Here is a 22,194-nt window from a genome sequence, read left to right as displayed (position 1 = left end):
ACTGAAGTGGTTAAAAAAAAAATACATTAGGGGCAGCTAGGTGGCGCAGAGCATCGGCCCTGGAATCAGGAGTACCTGAGTTCAAACTCGGCCTCAGAAACTTAACACTTACTAGCTGTGTGACCCTGGGCAAGTCACTTAATCCCAATTGCCTCACTAAAAAAACAAAACAAAACAAAACAAAAAACCAAAAAAACATTATTCATCAGAGAGAAATAAAGGTATGGAAGGGAGGTATCGGGATATATTCTGATAAGTAGCATATTCACACTGACTATATCAGAGATGAATGTAAGTTAATTCTCACATTTATGGAGCAGCACTGTAAACTATTAAAGTGATTTTGTCCCAACCTAAGTAAGGCAAAAACTCAATTCAGGTAGGTTTTAATATCATTTCACATTCAAAATTCATCAGTTTACTTGAAGGCTTAGAGTATGAAGAAAATCAACTACTAAAAGACTTGAGTTCTCTTCCTTAAAATAAAACATACAAGATATAAGGAAATAAAGCAAAAAGCAAGCCTTCATAAGCAATGTTGCACTGAGATACATAGAGCTGCTTTTACCAAAGTGTAAAAATGTCCCAGATCCTATCACAAATCCAAAAACATCAGCTAGAGTCAATCTCAACATGGGACTTGAAGGCAATATTTTCAGCTCCAGCTGACATCATTTTAATGCTAATAAACACTATACACGGACTGTCCTCCACGTTAAAGGATTCTCTGTCTTGCAAGAGTATTTCAAAAGATTTCAATCTAGTTAATATAAGAGCAAAAGTTATCATCTACATATCTGTTTATAAGTATCCTAACTCATATGGTAAGATCTGAAGTTTCTGTGCCAAGACCAGGCAGAGAACCCCACAAAACCCAGAGAAATGGCACCAGGATGTCACTCATAGGAAAGTATATGCCTTTGATGGAAATATACATATCATCTAGGAATACAAGTCACTACAAAGTTGTATAGATAAGAATAAAAAGAAAATGTCAAATTTCCTAAATATGTGTATGTGTCTGTGCATATAGGTATAGGTATGTCTATATGAAGTGTTTGACAATGTATAATTTTTTACACATATTACCTCATTTGAATTGGATATTTAGGGGATACTGCTTCATACAACAGCATAAGGAAACCTAATTGTATGAGTTATTCCCTGATAATTTTACAAACACACTGATACCATTTTTAAGTTTATTTAAAAGAGCAAAATCTGTTTTTCTAAGTTAATTTACTATTGAAACGAAAACAGATACTGAAAGGTTCATAATAAATTCAAATATAAATGAGATCTATAACATCCTTAACATGTTTTTAAAGATGACTGAAATGTTTAATTTTCTACAAATATTTTTTAAGAATGGATCCTAGATTTTTGACATTTCAAACTCTAATGAAGCAGGCTTTACAAGTAAAAGACTTTTGGCCATGTGAATATATGCCCATCTTATAATCCTTTATCAAAAGGTACTGAGAAAAGAAACAAATAAAAACAAATGGGCTGCATTATATATAGGAGGCTTTGTTTTCTATATAGAGTCACAAATTTTACCCATGTTCTCAAAATTCATCTACTGAGAAAGGAAAGTTTAAGTTTTTGCCAATTCTTACAGAGAATGGAATTAGTGGAAATAATGGTTTACTTATTTTCAAAGGAACACTGAAGGAGGGGGAAAGGAAAAGGAAAACATGGGGAGGAAGACAAGAAGGAAAAGGGACAGACTCCAGTGCTCTCTTCAAAAGGCCACTGTAAATATTGTGTGCAATGAATGAAATGTATTTGTTCATCTTGCTTCAACATTTGCAACAGCTGATCAAAGTTAATTTTTGACATGGTTTGGGTTTTTTTTTTACATTCTAGAGAATTTTTTTTCCCATAAAAACATTTACTTATAACCAACAACTTTGTAACCATGTAGTTCCAGTTCATTTGCCCAAATTATAAAACTGGTCCTGAATGAAACAAATTTATGAATTCTGGAATTTAAACAATCCTTAAATGGAGGGGGGAGAGAAAATTCCTTTTTCATTGTTTATCCAATTTATTTCTAAACCACATGATTTTTGAAAAATGATTGCTACAAAGAATAGACGACATACATTCTATTAGCATTTACTCCCATTCTCAAAGAATGAACTTTGACATATATTTAGTAAATTCTCACATTTCAGAATCATTCCAAATGAAAACTAGTTTTTGCTCCCAAATTCTGTACCTACACTATAACATATTCCAACTTTTTAAAAAATTGGTCTTCATCTTTTGGACAGATTTACTTTAATGTTCTAACTATATATTATTTTCAAAGATAACACATTTTACAGTTCAAATATTGACATTACTGATGCAATCATACTGTAGAACAAAAAACTGTCTAAAAAATTTCCCTCTTCTGGTCTTTTGTACATAACAGGTATAAGTGAGTTCAAGATAATTTTTCCCACCACACACACTATAAAGATTTCAATTTCCACAACTTCAATAGAATGTAGAAGAAATCACATCTAATATACATAAAATGAAATTATATTGCTTTTTAAAAAACATTAGAAAAGGTAGTTCAGTTTCAATTTATTTTCCTTTTTTTTTTTTTTGCATGATCCAGAGATTTAAAAATGCAATGAAAATCTAACCTGCATGATATTGTTGGTGACCGGGAAAAAAAAAACTGTGAAAATTCATTATGCAAATGAAAATATCAAATGTTGGTACAGTTATCAAAATGAAAGCAGTCAATATTTTAGTTCTAAAATTACACACTTGGTTGTACAAAGCACATAAAAAAATTCATCTTGCTAACCCAACTGTTGATTGTGAGGTCTTCAGAAAAGATTTATCATTTATCTTGTAAGGAGATTGAAGAGCTTCAAACAAACATCAAAAGAAATTTTGTGTCTTTATTGGAATGGTGTTAGGCTTTAAACACACCAATTTTGATATTCGGATTTGTTTTTTATCAGAAATGACACTACATAACTGCAATACTGGTCCAACAGTCTTGTCTTTACTTTTCTTCTAAAGCAAGAAACAGAATGAGAATATTCAGAAAGCACTAGCAGGCATCAGTTAATCCACGATACTAGCTTTAGTTCCAAAAAGCACTTGCAAAGAAAACCAGATTTTTTTTTTTTGGATGGTTGAAAATTTTAATAACTAGAATAATATGTGTGTGTAAGCAAGTGTCATGAGGCTCTTTTTTAAATTTACCTTAGGGTTGGTCTCTCTTTTCCTCAAATACGACAGTTTTTCTTTGACATTTTTTCCTCAAAGTATAAAAAAGTATGAAATATAAACAAGCTCTTGCATTGTACACTTAAAAGTGTATAATTCAAGCATCATAGAGCTATCTACATACCGTTAAATTCCATCAAATCTTGGATAATCCATTAATATACAAAATATCAGGTCACAGAACTAAAACCCACTTCTTTTTGTTACACACAGATTCAAATATTGTCTAAAGAAAAAACACTTTTAATCATTTTGGCTTTCTTCTACATTCGTATGTTGATACATTTATTAAAATATTCCTGTTGAATTATGTTTGGTCTTTTACTTGTCAAGTCAGTTTGCTATCTTAATATCAGCCATCCAGACAAAACAGGTAATCAGAAAGATGAGCTCTTCCCCACTTCCCTAACTGTTATCTATGAAGTCAATTTTAAGACATGACCCCAAACACTGGGTTGTGGCGGCAAATACTAGGTCCAATTTCTTCATAATCCTTTTTGGTGTGGCATACTTGGTAGAACTCAGGCTGGAAAAGAAAACACAAAAACTGTCAATAACACTTGTTACTATGCAATATTTTTAAAATTAGTATGTTTTTATCTACATCATCTGGTTCACCCAGGTCTGCTATGAATACTTTTGGGAAAAAAACCTCTGAATCAAATCATTAGCAGTACTATTGTGAAAAGATTTACTTTATAATTCTTATTTTACAAATGAAGAGTCTATGTCAAAAACAAACTTGGCTCAAAGCATTTCTTGCTGTTGTTTTTTAATAAAGCCATTAATTGCCTTATCTCCAAAAACTTTTTCTAATTTTTAAAAATTAGTTTTTACAAGCATTTTATCTCTCTATTCCATGACCCCTCCCTGCTATGGACAATTAAAAACAAAATAAAACTCTCACAGATAACACTCATAAGTCCAACAAAACATTCCAGTATTGGTCAAATCCAAAACTGTTTTCATTCTGGATTATATACATCCACCATTTTGAATTATGCCCAAAGAGTTAAAAAACTGTATATGCTCTCTGACCCAACAATATTACTATTGGGTCTGTTTGCCAAGGTGATCAGGGTAAAAAGAACTTGTATGTTCTAAATAATTATAGCAGCTCTCTGTGGTGTCAAAGAACTGGAAATTGAGGGGATGCTCAACAACTGGGGAATGGCTACAAAAGTTGTGGGATATGATTGTGATGGAATACTACTGTGATATAAGAAATGATGAATGGGTTAATTTTAGAAAGACTTGCATGAAATAATGAAAAATGAAATGAGCAGAACCAAGAGAACATTGTATACAGTAAAAGCAACATTGCTCAAAGAACAACTGTGAATGACTAAATTATCTTTATGTTATACTCAAATCAACTACAAAGGACCTATAAAGGAAGATGCTATCCACCTCCAGAGAAAACTGACAAAGAGAAGTATGTATAGTATGGTTTTACACACCGAATGCATGTTTAATGGTGACCCTCTCTAGTGTGGGGTGGTGAGGGAGGAAAAAATAAAAAGTGCACAGCAGAGAACAAAAAAAAACTCAGAAGGAAGCACAGAAAAGCAAGGTAGGGTTGAAAACCATGTATAATATTTTATTATAGTTTTGGAGGTTTTTTAATAGTGCAAAATGGAGATTCATATCAAATCCTCTCTTTGTGTTGTGCTGTGTACATGGAAAATTTTTTTATCTTTTTGTATTTAAGTTAAAAATGAATTTTGAAAAATTAAGCATACCATCTCTGGCAGGAAATGGGTGGCATGATTCATGCTCAAATATTTTCTAAAAAGCATCAATCAATGCTCAGGCATAATTTTTCATTTTGGGTTAGTTTTTTTTAGGTTTTGCTTTGCTCTTTTAACTGATAGTTAACTAAGGACTAGAAATATTTTAGTTAAGGAAGGTAAACTCTCCCTTAATAATTTGGCTATATTGACTGAAGGCTGCTTCCACAAATCTCAAATGAATCAGTAATCTAAAAATGGGATAAAAGTGAAGGTGGAGACAAGCCTCAGATCTACATACTAGCACAACCAGCTTCCAAACTTCTTAGTTTGACCTCCAATTAGATAGCTTTGATAGAAACAGGCCAGGTAAGTGCAAATCATATCCTTTTTGCTTCCTTATTTCCAGAGGGCTAGAAGACAATGTTGGTTGGGTTATACCCCAGCTGTAAACAATCTATAAAATTGGGAGGGGGGTGAAGTAACTGGGGTTAAGTGACTTGCCCAGCATCACACAGCTAATTAAGTGTCTAGGGCTGGATTTGAACTCAGGTTCTCCTAAATCCAGGGCTGCTGATTCCCATCTTAACACTGTAAATATTTATGTTAAAGCAGCTAGTTTTGTTACTGTCATATGTCTGAGCAGAAGGTAACCCCATTTAATTTTGAGGGAGATGAGATACTGAATTAAGTGATTTGCCCAAAGTCACAGGTTAAAATATGTTTAAGTTGGAACTTGAATTCTGAATTCAAGTACCGTGCTTATTCTACTACACCATGTTGACCTTCAGAAGAGAAAATATTGATATGTATGTACTTACACTTCCACAAAATTCAATAAATAAATTTTTCCTGGGCTTATTGAGATGTGTATATTTAACTACAATGACATAACTCAATAAATTCAATAAATTAATCTTTCCAAGGCCATAGGGAAACAAGTTATCAGTTACTATAGCAGAAAACACACCTTAAAAAAATTAGTTTTTTAATTTTAAAATTACATACAAAATTAATAAAACAAGGAAATAATGCCAAACCTTATAATTTTCAGACAATAGTGTTTAATGAAATTAAAATTACTTAACTGGTAAGAGTTTACTAGTTATTATTACTGACAGTATATTAAATTGTACCATCATATTTTCAGCAAGAAGAAAAGCAAAAGAAAATTTAAAATAAAGATGTTTTTTGCAAACTTACTGTGGAAGCCAGCATTGATCCCCCAAACCATACTGCGTATCGCTGCATGTGGTGTGTAATGACCTGCACATCAATTGGCTTGGGCTAAAACAGAAAAAAATGTATTTTAGGAATTAAAGTCAATTAAGAATAAAGGATTTAAATGTCAACATTACTTCTACCCCCAGACAAAAATAATACATTTTGAAACAAATACAATCAAAAGTTAATGCTTACAATTAATGGGGGAGGGGGAAAAGGGAAAATGATAAATCCATTAACAGACTGCTATTACAGAAAACGGGTCTAAATGTTCAAGATGAAGAATCTTTATTTTATATACAAGAGATAGTCATAGTTTTATAGCTCATCATTAAGATATGAAAATGAAACAAAATTAAAAGGCTCTTCTAAAACCATTTATTTAAGTTACATTATTGGGGAAAATAATAATGCCTTGTTTTTTATTCTAAACTTTAAAAAAAAATCTTATTTTAGCAGTTACAAAAAAAAAAAAGGTTTTAAAAACATGTCAAAAATATTATTCTTTTTAACGTGGCTAGAAAACACTATTATGGCTTTTAGGAAGATTCATTTTGATTTGTTAAACCGCCAGAAAAAGGAACTGTAAAAACTGAAATCTAGTAACGAAGTCCACTGATTGTTACTTCAGTATTATGTAGAAATTATACATGCCAACTACTTGGCATAACAGAGATGAGAATCAACCAATCGATCAATCACCAATTATTTACTTAGCACCTCATATATGGCAAGGTGCTATGGTGCACAGGGATACAAAGAGTAAAACAATCCCTTCTCTCAATGAGCTTACATTCTAATGGGGAACTAAGTAAGTACATATATAAATATATTCAGCATAAATATAAAGTGGACAAATACATACAACGTAGTTAAATATAAGGTAGTTTAGAAGGGAAGGCACCAATAGTTGTAGGGATCAAGAAAGGCTTCATATGGGGGCAGCTAGGTAGCATAATGGATAGAGCACTGGCCCTGGAGTCAGGAGTACCTGGGTTCAAATCTGGCCTCAGACACTTAACACTTACTAGCTGTGTGACCCTGGGCAAGTCACTTAACCCCAATTGCCTCACTTAAAAAAAAAAAAGAAAGGCTTCACACAGAAAACAATAAATCTTAAAGTTAGAGAGGGACTCTGTGAGGTAAAGTTAAAAATCTTGTAGGACAGCCAATACAAAGACACACAGCTCAGGTTGTACATAAAGAACAACCCAGAAAAATAGGTTGGAACTAAGTCATGTAGGACTTTAATCAGAAGAGTATATATTCTTAAGCTGGAAGCACTAGAAAGACACTGAAGTCAAATCTCTGCTGAAGAAAAATTACTTTGGCAGCAGTGTGTAGAATGGAATGGAGTAGTGAAAGACTTGAGACAGTGGGACTACTTAGAAAGATATCATACAAAAAAATTAAGCAAGAGATGATAGGGGTTTTGAACTAAAGTATCAATAAAAGACTATGGATGGGCATGATGTGGAAGTACACAGTAATATCTGGCAAGTGACTAACTAAGTGGGGTGAAAGAAGAGGGTATCAGTCAACAAGAATTCAACTTTAAGTTTATGTCTGAACCTGGGAAAATGGAAGGATGGTGGTGCCTTAAAAACAAATAGGGAAATTTGGAAGGAAGGAAATCTTTGGAAGAAAGGGCAATGAATTCTGATTTGGGCAGGTTATCACCATGATTATTAGTACATTTCCCAAGTCAAAGAGACTCATAGATGGAATTTTTTTTTTTAAACAAGGCAAAAGTTGTCTATTACAAAGAACAACAAAACTGTTTGAAGTTTCAGATCATGCCATTATGGCTTCACAGTTCAATAAAACTTAACACCTCTGGCCCTGACTCCACCATACCCTTTTCCATTCCACTGCACTCCAGGGAATATGTTTACATGAAGTAGGGTCATCAGATAATAAAGTATCGGCTAACAAGTATATCTCTCACCAAACATCATATCCCTGATTTTTTTAGTCTACATTTAAATAGGCAACTGCTATTTGTCTTAAGATTCCTTATTTATTTTCATGGGAAATAAAATAATATACATAACTCAATAAATGTATGCGCATTTATAATTTCATATATTCATTCAACAGTGCATACTTTGTAAAAGCCATTGTTACAAATAACTTACAAATTACAATACCTTCATTTGGCATTCTGATAGCCATTTTAAAGATTAAAAATTCATTACATGGTTCATAGTTCATAAAAATTACGCAGAATACTGAAAGCTGAGAGATCATAAGTCATAACTATTCCAACAATGTTAATGATTATGAAGTTTTACCAAGATGCATATAGTCAAGTTATATGACTAAACTTATTTGTTAATACCATGTACATATATCCTATCCAAAATGTAATTAAGAAAACCAGGGGCAGCTAGGTGGCGCAGTGGATAAAACACCAGCCCTGGATTCAGGAGTACTTGAGTTCAAATCCGGCCTCAGACACTTGACACTTACTAGCTGTGTGACCCTGGGCAAGTCACTTAACCCTCATTGCCCAGCAAAAAAAAAGAAAGAAAGAAAAAATAAGAAAACCAACCTTCAGTCTACCACCACTTAATTCTTCACTTAGTTTTAGCCTTGCATCAACAGTTCTTTTCAAATCTCGTTGTAGTCGACGTCCAAAATCCCTGAACATGGTTGAACCCCCAGAGAGGACAATATTCTATATTGAAAAAATTGAAATAATTTTTAAAACCAAAATTATTAATGAGACCATTTTAAAGCTGAAACCCCATTGTATACTTTCCAAAAAAATGTCTGCATCTTTTTAATGATGTTAAAAACCCTTTTCAATATTTAACAAACTGATATCAACACTACAGGATCACCCTACATGACACTTTCCCTGAAACACTGACCTTGTAGAGAGGACGTCTGACATCGATGGGACAATTCTGAATTACCTCATCTACTACTTCTGAGATAGGCTGTGTGAAGTCTGGATTAGCAAACTGAAAAACAAGACAAATTGAACAAGTCCAAATGGATTTACTCATTAAAGTTAAGAAAAAGAAAATGTTAATTATATATAAGTCATTATACATACAGAAATGTAAATGATTACAGTGAATTTAAAAAGAATTAAGGGAACTGAGAAATAACTAATGAATGGTCACCAGTGTTTTAGTTTAAAAGAAAGCATTTACCAATATTGGTATGAGATGGAAGAAAAAAAATTTAAATCATTTATTAAGTAAGAGGGACAGATTTTCCCTCTTTTTTCTAGAATAAGTATTTTACATTTTAGCTCCAGGAACCTGATATATTCAGCATGGGTATGGGAATAAGTATTTATTAAGCACCTATGATGTGCCAAGCATTGTGCTAAGTACTTTCTAAACAGGTTGTCATCTGACCTTTACAATACCCCTATAAAACAGTTTCTATTATTATCCCCATTTTACAGTTGAGGAAACTAAGGCAGACAGAGGTAACTAACTGCCTAGGGTCATTCAGCAAGTGTCTAAGGCTGAATCTGAACTCAGTGTTCTATCCAATGCTTCCTAGCTTCCTCTTAAGAATTCTGCAAAGGGAGCAGCTAGGTGGCACAGTGGAGAGAGCACTGGCCCTGAATTCAGGAGGACCTAAGTTCAGATCTGGCCTCAGACAAATGACACTTACTAGCTTCGTGACCCTGGGGTAAGTCACTTAACCTTCATTGCCTAGATAGACAGATAAATTGATAGATAGACGATAGATGAATGAATGAATAAAAGAATTCTGCAGAAGTACGAAGATAATCTCAATTACCTGAGCCTTTAAAAAAAATAAATCAGGGGACAGCTAGGTGGCACAGTGGATAAAGCACCTACCAGCCCTGGATTCAGGAGAACCTGAATTCAAAATCCAGCCTCAAATACTTGACACTTACTAGTTGTGTGACCCTGGGCAAGTCACTTAACCCCCCATAGCCCCGCAAAAACAAAAACAAAAATTTAAATAAAAAATAAATAAATCCAAGTGACTATATATCCTGATCTATGAGTTAAAATGCATACTGTACTTTTAAAAGCTAAATTAAAAGAAAAATAAAATGTGAACACTGTCTTGTAAATAAGTTTGATCCAAGTTCTTATTCCACTTTTCACTTAACAACACACCTACAAATCAGACTGCCAGAGAACATATTATTGATCATAGAAATTTTAGAGTTATTAATTTATTACATGGTGACAAAAGGTACTAAATGATAAAACTTTTTAGACTATGAAGCATAATGGAGAAAATGGTTTTATGTGGAATATAACAGTTCTAATTAACTTGAATTACATAATACCCTACTTCCATGTTAAGAGAAGGGAGGGAGAAAAAGAAATCACAGAAGCAATATGTAAGAAAATACAAGCAGAATGGGTGACTCCTAGGTTTTTGCCAGCCCAAATTGTTAGGATGCCCAAGATAGAAGCAAATCACATTGTATCCTGGATAAAGAAAAAAGAAGAGGATGAAATCAGAGCTGAGTAAAAATGTATCACCCAATCCAGATAATAGGGAAAGTTAGGTTTTCTACCATGCCCGCAATGTGGCTCACTATCTTCCTCTTTCTTAGAGGACTTCAACATTCATGATAATGTTCCCTAAAACACCCTCCCAGTTCCTCAGTATCCTCTAAGCCTGTGACCTACTTACTATTTCACTCCACCTCAACCACTTATAGGTGGATCACACAATCTGGCTTTCATTCAAATGTTTTCCACTTCCATCACCAAAAATTCTGATATTCCTCTAATCACATCCTATCATTCAATCTCTCCCTATACCTTACCCTTTCAAAATGTATTCTTCATCCTCCTATGATTTTGAATCTCTCAGTACTTTTTCAGGTCATTACGTCTGCAAATCTTGCTTAATTTTCTTCCTGTCCTAATCTCAATCCTAGACTTAATCAGTCTAACTAAACTCTCCTCTAATTACTTCTGCCCTTTTTGCTACTCTGCTTTCCTACACACCTAACACCAAATTGCCTTTGCTGCCTTAAAATCCATATCATGTACCCTAACCCTTACCCCACAGCTCTATCTTGGGCCTTCTCTTCTCTCACCATCTATGATCTCGCTTTGTGACCTCATTAGCTACCATTGCTTTAATTATCTCTCTACTGATGACTTCCAGCTTAAGTCTCTCTCCTGAGCTCTCTTCCACTGAATACTTCAAAATGGATGTCCCATAGATATCTCAAAATCAACATGTCCAAAGAGAAATCATCTTCCTAATTTTTCTATTTCTCTCCAGGGCACCAACACCTTTTCAGTCTCTCAGTTTGAAATCTTGCTGTCATCCTTGGTTGATTCTTTACTCATTGCAAATAACTAATCAGTTGCTAATCTTTAGATTTCTATCTTGATAACATCTTTCACATCTTTTGATGTCTAACTACTCATACTACCACCCCAGGTCTTCATCTCTCACCTGACCTACTGAAATATCTTCCTAACTGCTCTGCCTGTCACAAGTCTCTCCCCACTCCAAAACATCTTCCACACAGCTGCCAGTGGCTTTTCTTTCTGACTACAGATACCTGAACTATTTTTAATAAATTTATTAAATTCCAATGGTTCTCTACTATCTCTATAATAAAATATACACTCTCCTCTTTGGCTCTTGAAGACTTTCACAACCAAGCCCGAACCCACCCTTCCACTATCATTATGTTAATTTCTGAACTCAAAGATTCTACCAAAGTGGCCTTGTTCTCATTCACTATCACCTATCTGTAGGTCTTTATGCCTGTAATGCATTCCGCTCCTCACCACAAATCTTAAAATCCCTTACTTCCTCCAAAACTCAGATCAAGTGAATCTCTTCCTAATTCTACATTTGCTAGTTCTCTCCCTTTTAAACTACTTTGTATTTATTTTGTACTTATTTGAGTATATCTTTATGAATGTACACATTGTTTCCTCAGATAGAATGTCAGATCCTTGAGGATAAGGACTCAAAAGCAAATAGAAGGGGGTATCTAGGCTGAGGAAAACAGTGACATTGGCTTCCTCAGTGATGAAGGAAAATGATATTCCATTTCTGGTTGTCCCTCATGTCTGAAATACACCTCATCTGATTCTCCTAACTTCCCTGGCTTCCTTCAAATCTCAATTCTTATTGAAGTCTTCTTGATCTCAATTCTAGTGCCTTTCCTCTATTGATTATTTCCTACTTATTCTATAAATAGTGTACTTGTATATAGTTATTTGCATGTAGTCTCCCCAATTAGAATGTTAGCTCTCTGATGTCAGGGGCTGTCTTTTGCCATTTTTCATACCTCCAGAACTTAGCAGGGTGTCTGATACATAGTAGACATTTAATAAATACTTTAATAACATAAAGGCACACTAAGACCTATACCATCAAAATATTGTTTTGAAATGTCAAAAAAAAGAACTTTAATACAGAAAATTTCTTACATAGAAGCATTTCAAAATCTTTATACTTTAAAAAACTATTAGACATCAATAATTATTTCAGAATTTAGTTTCTAAAATAAGTCACGTACATTTTCATAGTTTTACTCAGATGACTTTGTAACAAAAATGTGAAATAATTTTTTCCCCATTTAGGATTATCTCTCTCCCTATAAGAATATTTGTCAAATTTGTGAATATCTAAAACTAAAGTTAACATTTTCTTACATTTGGAAGCATGACTCAATCCAAGCAAACTTACCTCTGGGTGAAAGAAGATTTCTGGACCCAGAAACCGTTCATAACCAACATCAATGGAAAATTCTTTCTTTGAGATTGCATTGATTCCAGTATACTGTTTAATCCACTTCGACCCATCTGTATCATACTTGTTAAATTCTTTGACTAAATCGGGGCAGACATAACTATAACGTTCCTTAAAAAAGAAAAAAGAAAAAGAACTTCATCTCCAAAATTCTTTAAAAAACATAATGGAAAGGAATAAAGACAGGTATTTTCAGTGACCAAGAACCAAATAGGTAAAAGGGGAGGGGAAAACTCTTCAGAGAATAATTTAGGATGCAGGAAAATTAATAAGGTTGCCAAATAATTTTATAATTGCAATTTATAAATTTAAGTATTTAATTTTTCTGCTATATTTCATTTTCATACTACATAGTGTGAACAGAATATATAAGACAAAAGTTCTGATTTCTATTTTTTTATGAAACATGCAAATAGTACTAAACTAAACCAATCTACTATCATGAAAGCAGTCTTCTTTGTGCAGTACCCATTAATAATAATAAATATTTATAATACAGAAAGGATGAAGTATATGCTACATATTCAAGAAAAAAAAATCTTCAAAATTTACCAATCCCTTACAATAGGTGATAGAGCAACATAAATCGGCACAGACCTCAAGTCCTAGTACAAATAAAACTGAGAACATAAATTACTGGGCAAACAAATTTGTTCTAAAGGTTTTATTTTCCACTTTTCTCAACTGAGTGGTTATGGGGAAAGTGAATTGGGAAGAAAGAGAATTATGGACGAAGTTTTACCCTTAAAAAAAGATAAAGAAACATATTTTTGAAATGTTTACAAGTTTTTTATGAAATACTTAGAAGCCAAAAGGAGTTACAAAAAATAACATGTTCAATTTATTATACTTTTAAAAAGTTGTAAATAATAGAAATTCGTAGCTATAAAGACTTCTTATAACATACTACTTCGTGTGCTTGTTTTAGTTGATGGTTATTGGGTTCAAAATTTTTTAAATTAAGAAAAACACTGCTTAAATAAGACTGATGGGGGGGGGGGCGGCAGGAAAACGAGGGTTAAGTGACTTGCCCAGGGTCAACACGGCTAGATTGATTTTTGTAAAATAAAAAAAGGAGAAAATATGTAAACCAATCTCTTTAGGCTATTCATGATCAAGAAAAAAATGAGTTGATAAATTTTCAGTGGCAAGCTACTTCTTCTTGGTATCATAAATACTGATACAAAGTATGTGCTAATTTACAGGGTTTTTTTTTTCCTTCAAGAAAAACCAAATCTAAGAAAAGATATAAAGTCAAGACATTCAAGCAAAAAACTACTTTCAAAAGACTCAGCAAAGAATTTACTTTAAAAGAATGCAGAAGACACATTTACTTTTTATTTCAGGTCCCTAACCCAATGTGACTGCCTTTATAGAGAGTAAATAAAAGAATGAAACCAGTGGACTGGTGAATGAATGGTCATTTGCCTTAAAACATGCCATCTGTGGTAAGATTATTGGAAATATTAAATTACACCCAGATTAAGATGACACTTAGCCTCTACACAAACTAAAGTCTCCCAAGGAAATAGAGGCTCACTTAAAAAGCTTAGTTTAGTTAGTTTTGTCCTGGTCCTTTGTCTACTCTGAAGTGAATTTGATATATGTAATTTTTTTATTTCCCCACAGAGAGTTTATAAACAGGATTAGGCCAGTCACAGTCACCCTAAGTAACAGCAAACAAACAAGACTAAAGTTTGCCTATTCATACAATATACTTCTGGTAGTTTCATGGATAATTTATTATACTTTTCAATGCTCCCAAAAGAATAGGCATCAGAAAAACAAAGAAAAAAAACAGAAATGGCATTTATATAGCTTGGATTATCTTCAGTTTGTGAGATATTAGACAGAATAACAGAAGAATTCTGCAATATGCAAGAGAAGGAAAAAAAGAAGAGAAGGACATTCTGCTCAGGTAAGAGAATTACTCCTTAGCATTGCTCAAGTGCAAGAACATATCTCCAATATGCAAATAAGTATCATTTTGGGGGCTGATTAATTTGTTAAAATGTTGCAAATGTTCTGGTGAGTTAAGTAAGGAAGACTCATAGCAAATGAAAATATCTAAATGATAACTCATATTTCTCTTCCATTTGCCAAAATACAACCTACTTAAACTGATGTAATTTCTTCGGTTCTACAATCTATTGAAGAGTACAGTATGACATCAATCAAGGCAATTTGTAAAACAATGTTAGGGAGAACACAAGGAATTTATTGAAAAATTAGATGTGGAAGAATTTGCATCAAGAGATGGTTATTTTTACTTTTATCAAAAGGAATACATATAAACAATGTGCAATGACAATGTTGTATAAATGTTTCCATTTCCAAGTTTTGCCAAATAAGAAAAGCTTCATTAAAAGAATATGCTCTGGGGGCAGCTAGGTGGTGCAGTGGATAGAGCACCGGCCCTGGATTCAGGAGGACCTGAGTTCAAATCTAGCCTCAGACACTTAACACTTACTAGCTGTGTGACCCTGGGCAAGTCACTTAACCCTCGCTGCCCCACAAAAAACCAAAACAAAACAAAAACAAAAAATAAAAGAATGTGCTCTCTCTTAAAATGCAACTGTTTTAGTGTTAAGAAAGGACATAAAGGTGCTGGTAACTTTCAACAACTTACTTTTTTAATTTAATTTAATTTTATTTTGGGGAAGCAGGGTAATGGGGGTTAAGTGACTTGCCCAGGGTCACACAGCTAGTAAGTGTCAAGTGTCTGAGGCCGGATTTGAACTCAGGTACTCCTGAATCCAGGGCCGGTGCTTTATCCACTGCGCCATCTGGCTGGCCCCTCAACGACTTACTTTTAAGAAATACAAGTAATCAACAATAATTTTAATGGGTAAATAACTTTTAAGATGAACAAGCACTGTCATTCAATATAGGTATTTTATAGTATAAATTTAATTTTCAGTTCCTAGGTAAGTCCCACCCTTACCCCAATCAATACATTTCCACTTTACCTTCACAGCTTTAGCTGTTTCCAGAGATTGTTCAGGAGGAATTCCTACTTCTCGTTCTCTCAATAACTGTTGAATAAAATATGTTATATCTCTCCCAGCAATTGGAATGTGCTTGATACAGCTGCCAATGACATATCCTTCAGCCTAGGAATAAAAAAACAAACAAACAAAAAAAGTCAATCCAAATTTAAGTAATATTTATTGGGCACCTTTTGGGTGCAGTCTGGTGACATGAACTGGGAAAACTCCCCCAAAAAACAAAAACCATACCTCTTGAGGCCTATAACTCAATGTGAGGTAAGTCACAAAGACAACTAAAATCTATGACATAATACCAAGGCATTACAGGGATGCAAAACAAACTCCTAAATAAGGGGGAAAGTTGTTATTAACAGAAAAGATCACACAGGTGGCATGAGAACAGGGCTTTAAATGACAGGTATAAAATTTCTATTAACAATTTAAAGGTAAAATTAATATGATTCAATATGTTAACTACTGGAATTCCATCTATGCACCATCTCAATTAGAAAAAACTCTTTTTTTTTAAATGACAATTTCATTCTTTACTTACTACTTCTAACAGTAATGTGGAACAGTAACAGTAAATGAAGACAGAGCAGAAATGCAATTTTCCTAACTAAGTAATTTACCATTATTTTAAGTTTTTTCTTCCATTAATATATAGAGAATTTACAACTATACTTCAATTAATCAAGAAAGCAACGGGGCAGCTAGATGGCGCAGTGGGGCAACTAGATGGCGCAGTAGATAGAGCACCGGCCCTGGATTCAGGAGTACCTGAGTTCAAATCTGACTTCAGACACTTAACACTTACTAGCTGGGTGACCCTGGGCAAGTCACTTAACCCCAATTGCCTCATCCAAAAAAAAAAAAAAAAAAAAAAGGAAGAAAGCAACAAGCTTGAAAAGATGTATGTTAAGCATAACTAAGCTTAAGGATAGTCTACTTACTATCAAATAGTATATTTTTTAAAAGCTCTTGAATATATATAGACTTCAGTAAAAAGAACTAATATCTTTTTATTTAACCAAAGGCAAAATGATTTGATTTTTTTTTAGAAAGTAGCTAATTACTGGACCAGAATAGACTAAACTTTCTACAACACAACACGGGCAGCTTCACTCCAAGACCAAGTCTACTTGCAACTCCAAACTGCCAGGAATCATTAAAATGTTCCCAGTTTATTATATCAATAACAAAATGCTTTTAAAGGAACAAAGAAAAAGCATAAAACCATCTAAAAATTTGTGTGAAACAATCTTAAACTTTGAAGCATCTATAAAAGGTACTAAATATAGTCTTGAAATTATGACTGTTTCAAGTTAGAGATTACTATAATTTCATTATCTAAAAAATTTTTTTTTTTGCCAAATAAAACTATCAGTGCCATATATTTTGTCTGAACAAAAGGATACATCATGCATGGTGTGACTTAGGGAGCTGGAATGCCTGGTTGGGAGGTACCAAACAATAGCTTATCAGAATATTCTTTGTTGTATCAAACCATAAAAATTATCACTTCTACCCCAAATTTTTACCACATTGCACTTTTAATTTCAACTTTTTTTTTACCCTTCAATCCACATGGGTTGTTTTGTTTTTTCCTCCCAGTGGTATTTTCTCTAGAACTTTCCTGACTGAAAATAATTGCTTACTACTGGTCTTCTCTAAATCAGCAAATCATTACTATGATCCTATTTTTGAAAGTAGGGGTTCTAAACCTTTCCTGTATCATGGACACCTTCAGAAGTCTGGTGAAGCTTATGGAATACTTTCCAGAATGTTTTTAAACACATCACATGCATAGAATTACAAAAGATGCCAATTATACTGAAATGTTTTAGATTTTTTTAATTCATGGACGCCAAGTTAAGAACACTTGTTCTAAACTGTTGACAATTCTATTCACTTACAAGTCACATGTAAACTTAATGCACACCCTATATGTGACAATCATTGGCTCTAATTAACCTCTTATGAAGACCACTTTAAAATCCTAACCCAATGATAGTAACCAACTAGGTGCATTTATACAGAACATTAAGAAATGGAAATATTTTACATACATGACAATGCAGATAGAAACTACTGGTACCTTCATTTGACAAATAATGAAACTGAGGTTCAGAGAAGTTAAGTAACATGCCTAAAGTCATACAGCTAGCTACTAATTGTCTAAGGCAGGATTTGAACCCAGGTTTCCCAAATTCAATGTCTAACACTCTTTCCGCTATACTCCACTACCTCCCTTTAGAAGATAATACTAAAAAGGCATTTATTAGGAATATTTATTAAAGTAGCAGTATTAAAAACATAAATGAGGGTAATGAAGCAATAAAATCTCAAAACATAAATGGGAAAAAGAAGCTGTAATCTCTCAATACTCAAATGGATCTGTGATCTCTTGATTCTGGAGTTCCCTCCAATAATGAAGATTACTCTCATTCATGTCTCCCCATCCTGAATGACTTTTCTTTCCATTTTCCCAAAAGTTCACTACTAAAGTCCACCCAACATGCTAGAGGACTAGTCAGCAGTCTGACTAGTCCACCTGTCATCCCCTCCCCTTGCCACAAGACCAGTTTAACTTCTCTTCTTATCATATAATCCCTTGATAAAATCCTTTACCCTGATCTTCTTTGGAGTTTCTCATTGGTTACACAATGAAGTCACACTCACCATAAACCTTGCTGTTGCCCTCTGTATATTATTCATCTTCTCTGTCATAAAGCAACACCAGTAAAACATTAGTATTCAAACAGTGGATCTTTGCTTCCATGAGAAGCTTCGAGGAGTAGCATAAAGCTTTAAAATTTCCAGAAAGCAATCCAGCCCACTTTCTTACTTCTTTTCAACTGTGGGCACAGCTCACCGTCCAAACTAGAGTGTCCATCTAAATGAATGCTGATATTTGGGCAAGAGACAGTAGTCTTTTTCTACTTGGTCTTTCCTAGATGGATAGATATGTCAAACTCCTTTGAGTGATGATCTCTTCTAGAAGGTTCTGCAAAGTCTTGGGACTTGATGCAATCAAAACAATGTCATCCACAAACAGGAACATCTAGAGAAACCCTCTTCAACCTAAACTCTGCACAAGATTTTCTTCCATCACAGTGGCAAATACCTTTTATGAGCATACATCTGTTTTATACCTTACCTGATGCTTATATCAGTAAAATATAAACATTATATTGTATTATATTATTATAAACAGTAAAATCTACAGAATCCTGAATGATCATGATGTGTAAACAGAAGAGCCTCATCAAATCAAATGTTTAACTTTTTGCAATCAATAATAAGCCTAATGACATCTTATATTTCCTACATCTTTTCACTTAATTGTGACATGATAAAAATGAGGTCCACTGTCGACTCTAACTAGAAAAAGCCTGTTCCATCCTAACTAATAAACTGATCAAAGATTCCCTCAATTCATGAATAGATGATGACCCTTATAAAGATTCTGTATAGATAGGTCACCTTTTTCAGCATTAATACTGTCCCACATTTTTCACCACAATTTTAGAATCTTACCCACATTCACATATCTTATATATCTGTCTTTCAATGTCCCCACAATTATATTTTAATGAAGTAATTAAATCAATTAAAAAAATGTGGTTCTTTAAAAGATGCCTTCAATTCCATAAAAACATTAAAAATTTCAGGTCCTTAATAAGCTCAGTCATTTTCAATAGTCATTTTCAATCCATTTGGCACAATAAAAAGCAATGAAATTTACCCATTAAGCACTAGAAACTCAATGGTTAAATAAACCTTGGCAGAAAAAATGTACTTTCCCAAAAGCAACATACTAAAAGTTTTTGTTAAAATGTTTTAATAACCAGAAATAGTTAAGTACAACTAAAATGTTACTTCAATAAAAAAATAAATCACTATGAAAATTCTCTTAAACTGATGTGCTTACTAGTAATTGTAAAATAGCCTTTGGTTCTTTAAATGGCTAAATTATGAATGGAAAGTCATCAAATGGCTATAAAAATATTAAAAATAAGAAAAGCTAATTTCTTGCTGATTAAGATAAGAAATTACATATTCCAAATTTTTTTTTTGCAGTATGTAATCATCTGAAATGTAACGTAGTTTTACAGCAAGGGTTAAGACTTTTTTAAAAAAACACATTTTGGCATTTTTATCCAAATATAGCAGTAACTGAAAAAAAAATTCAAATAATTATAGTAACTAATGAAGGGATACTTGGAGGTTTTAGTAATGGTAATTTTCATATTCTAAATATACCAGACAGGCTTTTTACTAGTGCCAGATGGCCTTTTACACTAGTATTCTCTTGATAGATATTTTTAAAACATTCTTACCACAGGAATGACATGAGTGACACCATCTCCACTGTCTATAACTGTACCAGTCAATGTCCGCTCTCCTACCTGTCTTGATGTCCAAGATGCAGCTAAAGCAAGGACAGCCTTGACAAAAATATAAAAAGGAAAAACAGTGAGAAATATCAAAAGGCATACTGTTTTTATTTACCTTATAATCTCAAAAGCAAAATCTTCCAAAATCAAAACTGCCCATTATTTTCATTTCAATAAAGGAATTTTAATTCATACAATCTTACTAATTTCAGTATTTTAAAAAATAAAGAATTACTTTAAAAATGCATAGCTTTCTCATGAAATATAACATGCAAAAGAAGCTAGAATTTTTCAAAACCTTGACATGGAACATACTTACAAAAATATGGTGAAGTGAACACAGGCAACTATGTGAATTACCAAGTTGTAAATTATTGTTCTAATTAATTAGCCATTTCCTTATACAAAGATCAACTTCAAAAAAGACTTATAGATTTTTAAAAAGTTCTATTACAAAGGCCTTTTGAGGGAAGGAGAATTGTTTCTTGGGAAGTGATTACATTCAAGAAAAAAGTAGCAATTTTAAAAACTGTAAAATTAGTGACTATAAATGAGGGATATTCTACTGTATGTCTCAAAAATTATCACTATGACTTAATCAATGGCTAAATAACCCTTTCTTTCCCAAGGAAGGCTAGGTGAGAGCTAATACTAAAATGATGTTCATAAAATTCAACCTGTACTTAATTTTTAAATTTAGTCACCTTACAAACACCAACTTTAACAACTAACATTTAAAAGTTAGCCAGAATAGCTTTATGGGGAAAATACAAAGAAAATACTGAATGAAGCTATACCAAATACAGAATGCTTTTAAAAATTACCATCTACTTTATTTTATTCACTTGCAAAATGTTAGCTAAAAGATATGGGAAGATATCCTCTATTCCAATCCCTACCTTTAGGTAGGACCCGACCTCCCCGCCCCCCCCAATCATTACAGATGGTTGGAGACCAAGTCCTAGCTTTAAAAATCTCAAATGAAAGATTCCCTATGTTTCCCATATCAATCAGTTACTGGTCCTTAAACTAGGGTGTAACGAAAAGAAAGTTCTTTTCTCTGTTAATTCCTTCAAATATAGTCATGGGATGCATTTGTAATTGTGTAAGTCTTTTTTCACATGCATATATTTATACATTTTCAACTAGAGGGGTAGAATGATGCCTTCTATTTCTTCTTTACATTCCATCCAATTACTTGGACTTTGGGAATCCAAAAGTTCATGTTCCTAACTGACCTTCACCACAAATTTGCTATGTGATAAAATTAATAACATTTAGTCAAAAGGATACCAAATTAAGAACCTCAAATTATTAGGGGGAAAAGGCTCAATTTTGTGGGTGTAGAAATCAAATGGACATTTGACATCAACCAGAAATAACAGGGAATGAACCTTAAAAGATTGCTTTTTAATTTTAAAAACAAATACAATTGGGGGCAGCTAGGTGGCGCAGTGGATAGAGCACTGGCCCTGGAGTCAGGAGTATATGAGTTCAAATCTGGCCTCAGACACTTAACACTTACTAGCTGTGTGACCCTGGGCAAGTCACTCAACCCCAATTGCCTCACAAAAAAAAATATATAATTTCCCTTGGCACATTAACATTATGTTCTTTCTCCCTTCAATACAATTACAGTTGACCCAAAAGGCAATGGAGTGATAGATGGGGTGGGGAAAGAATAAGCATTTATTAAGCACTTATTTTGCATCAGGTACTATGCTAAGAGTTTTATAAATAGTATCTCATTTGATCCTTGCAAAAACCCTGTAAGGCAGGTGCTATTATTTCCCTCATTTTACAGTTAAGGAAATTGAGGCCAAAAAAAAAAAAAAAAAAGTTATAGGACTTGGCAAAAGTACCATAGCT

General features: G+C 33.3%; 1 protein-coding gene across 1 annotated transcript in view; it reads right to left on the bottom strand.

Annotated features, from left to right (window-relative positions):
- Positions 1–1,188: 1,188 nt before the first annotated feature.
- Positions 1,189–22,194, bottom strand: part of ACTR3 (actin related protein 3) — a 60,569-nt gene continuing 39,563 nt past the window's right edge. The window contains exons 6-12 of the mRNA XM_043993287.1: positions 20,269–20,376; positions 15,905–16,048; positions 12,873–13,046; positions 9,071–9,163; positions 8,749–8,874; positions 6,174–6,257; positions 1,189–3,766 (exon numbers count right to left, since the gene is read on the bottom strand). Of these exons, the coding sequence (XP_043849222.1) occupies positions 3,671–3,766; positions 6,174–6,257; positions 8,749–8,874; positions 9,071–9,163; positions 12,873–13,046; positions 15,905–16,048; positions 20,269–20,376 (825 nt within the window). The 3' untranslated portion in view covers positions 1,189–3,670. The remainder of the gene's footprint in view (positions 3,767–6,173; positions 6,258–8,748; positions 8,875–9,070; positions 9,164–12,872; positions 13,047–15,904; positions 16,049–20,268; positions 20,377–22,194) is intronic.

The sequence above is a fragment of the Dromiciops gliroides genome, chromosome 3, assembly GCF_019393635.1.
Source record: "Dromiciops gliroides isolate mDroGli1 chromosome 3, mDroGli1.pri, whole genome shotgun sequence".
Classification (NCBI taxonomy): Eukaryota; Metazoa; Chordata; class Mammalia; order Microbiotheria; family Microbiotheriidae; genus Dromiciops; species Dromiciops gliroides.
The sequence above is the reverse complement of the archived record's forward strand: the minus strand, read 5'-3'. Positions and strand labels throughout refer to the sequence as shown.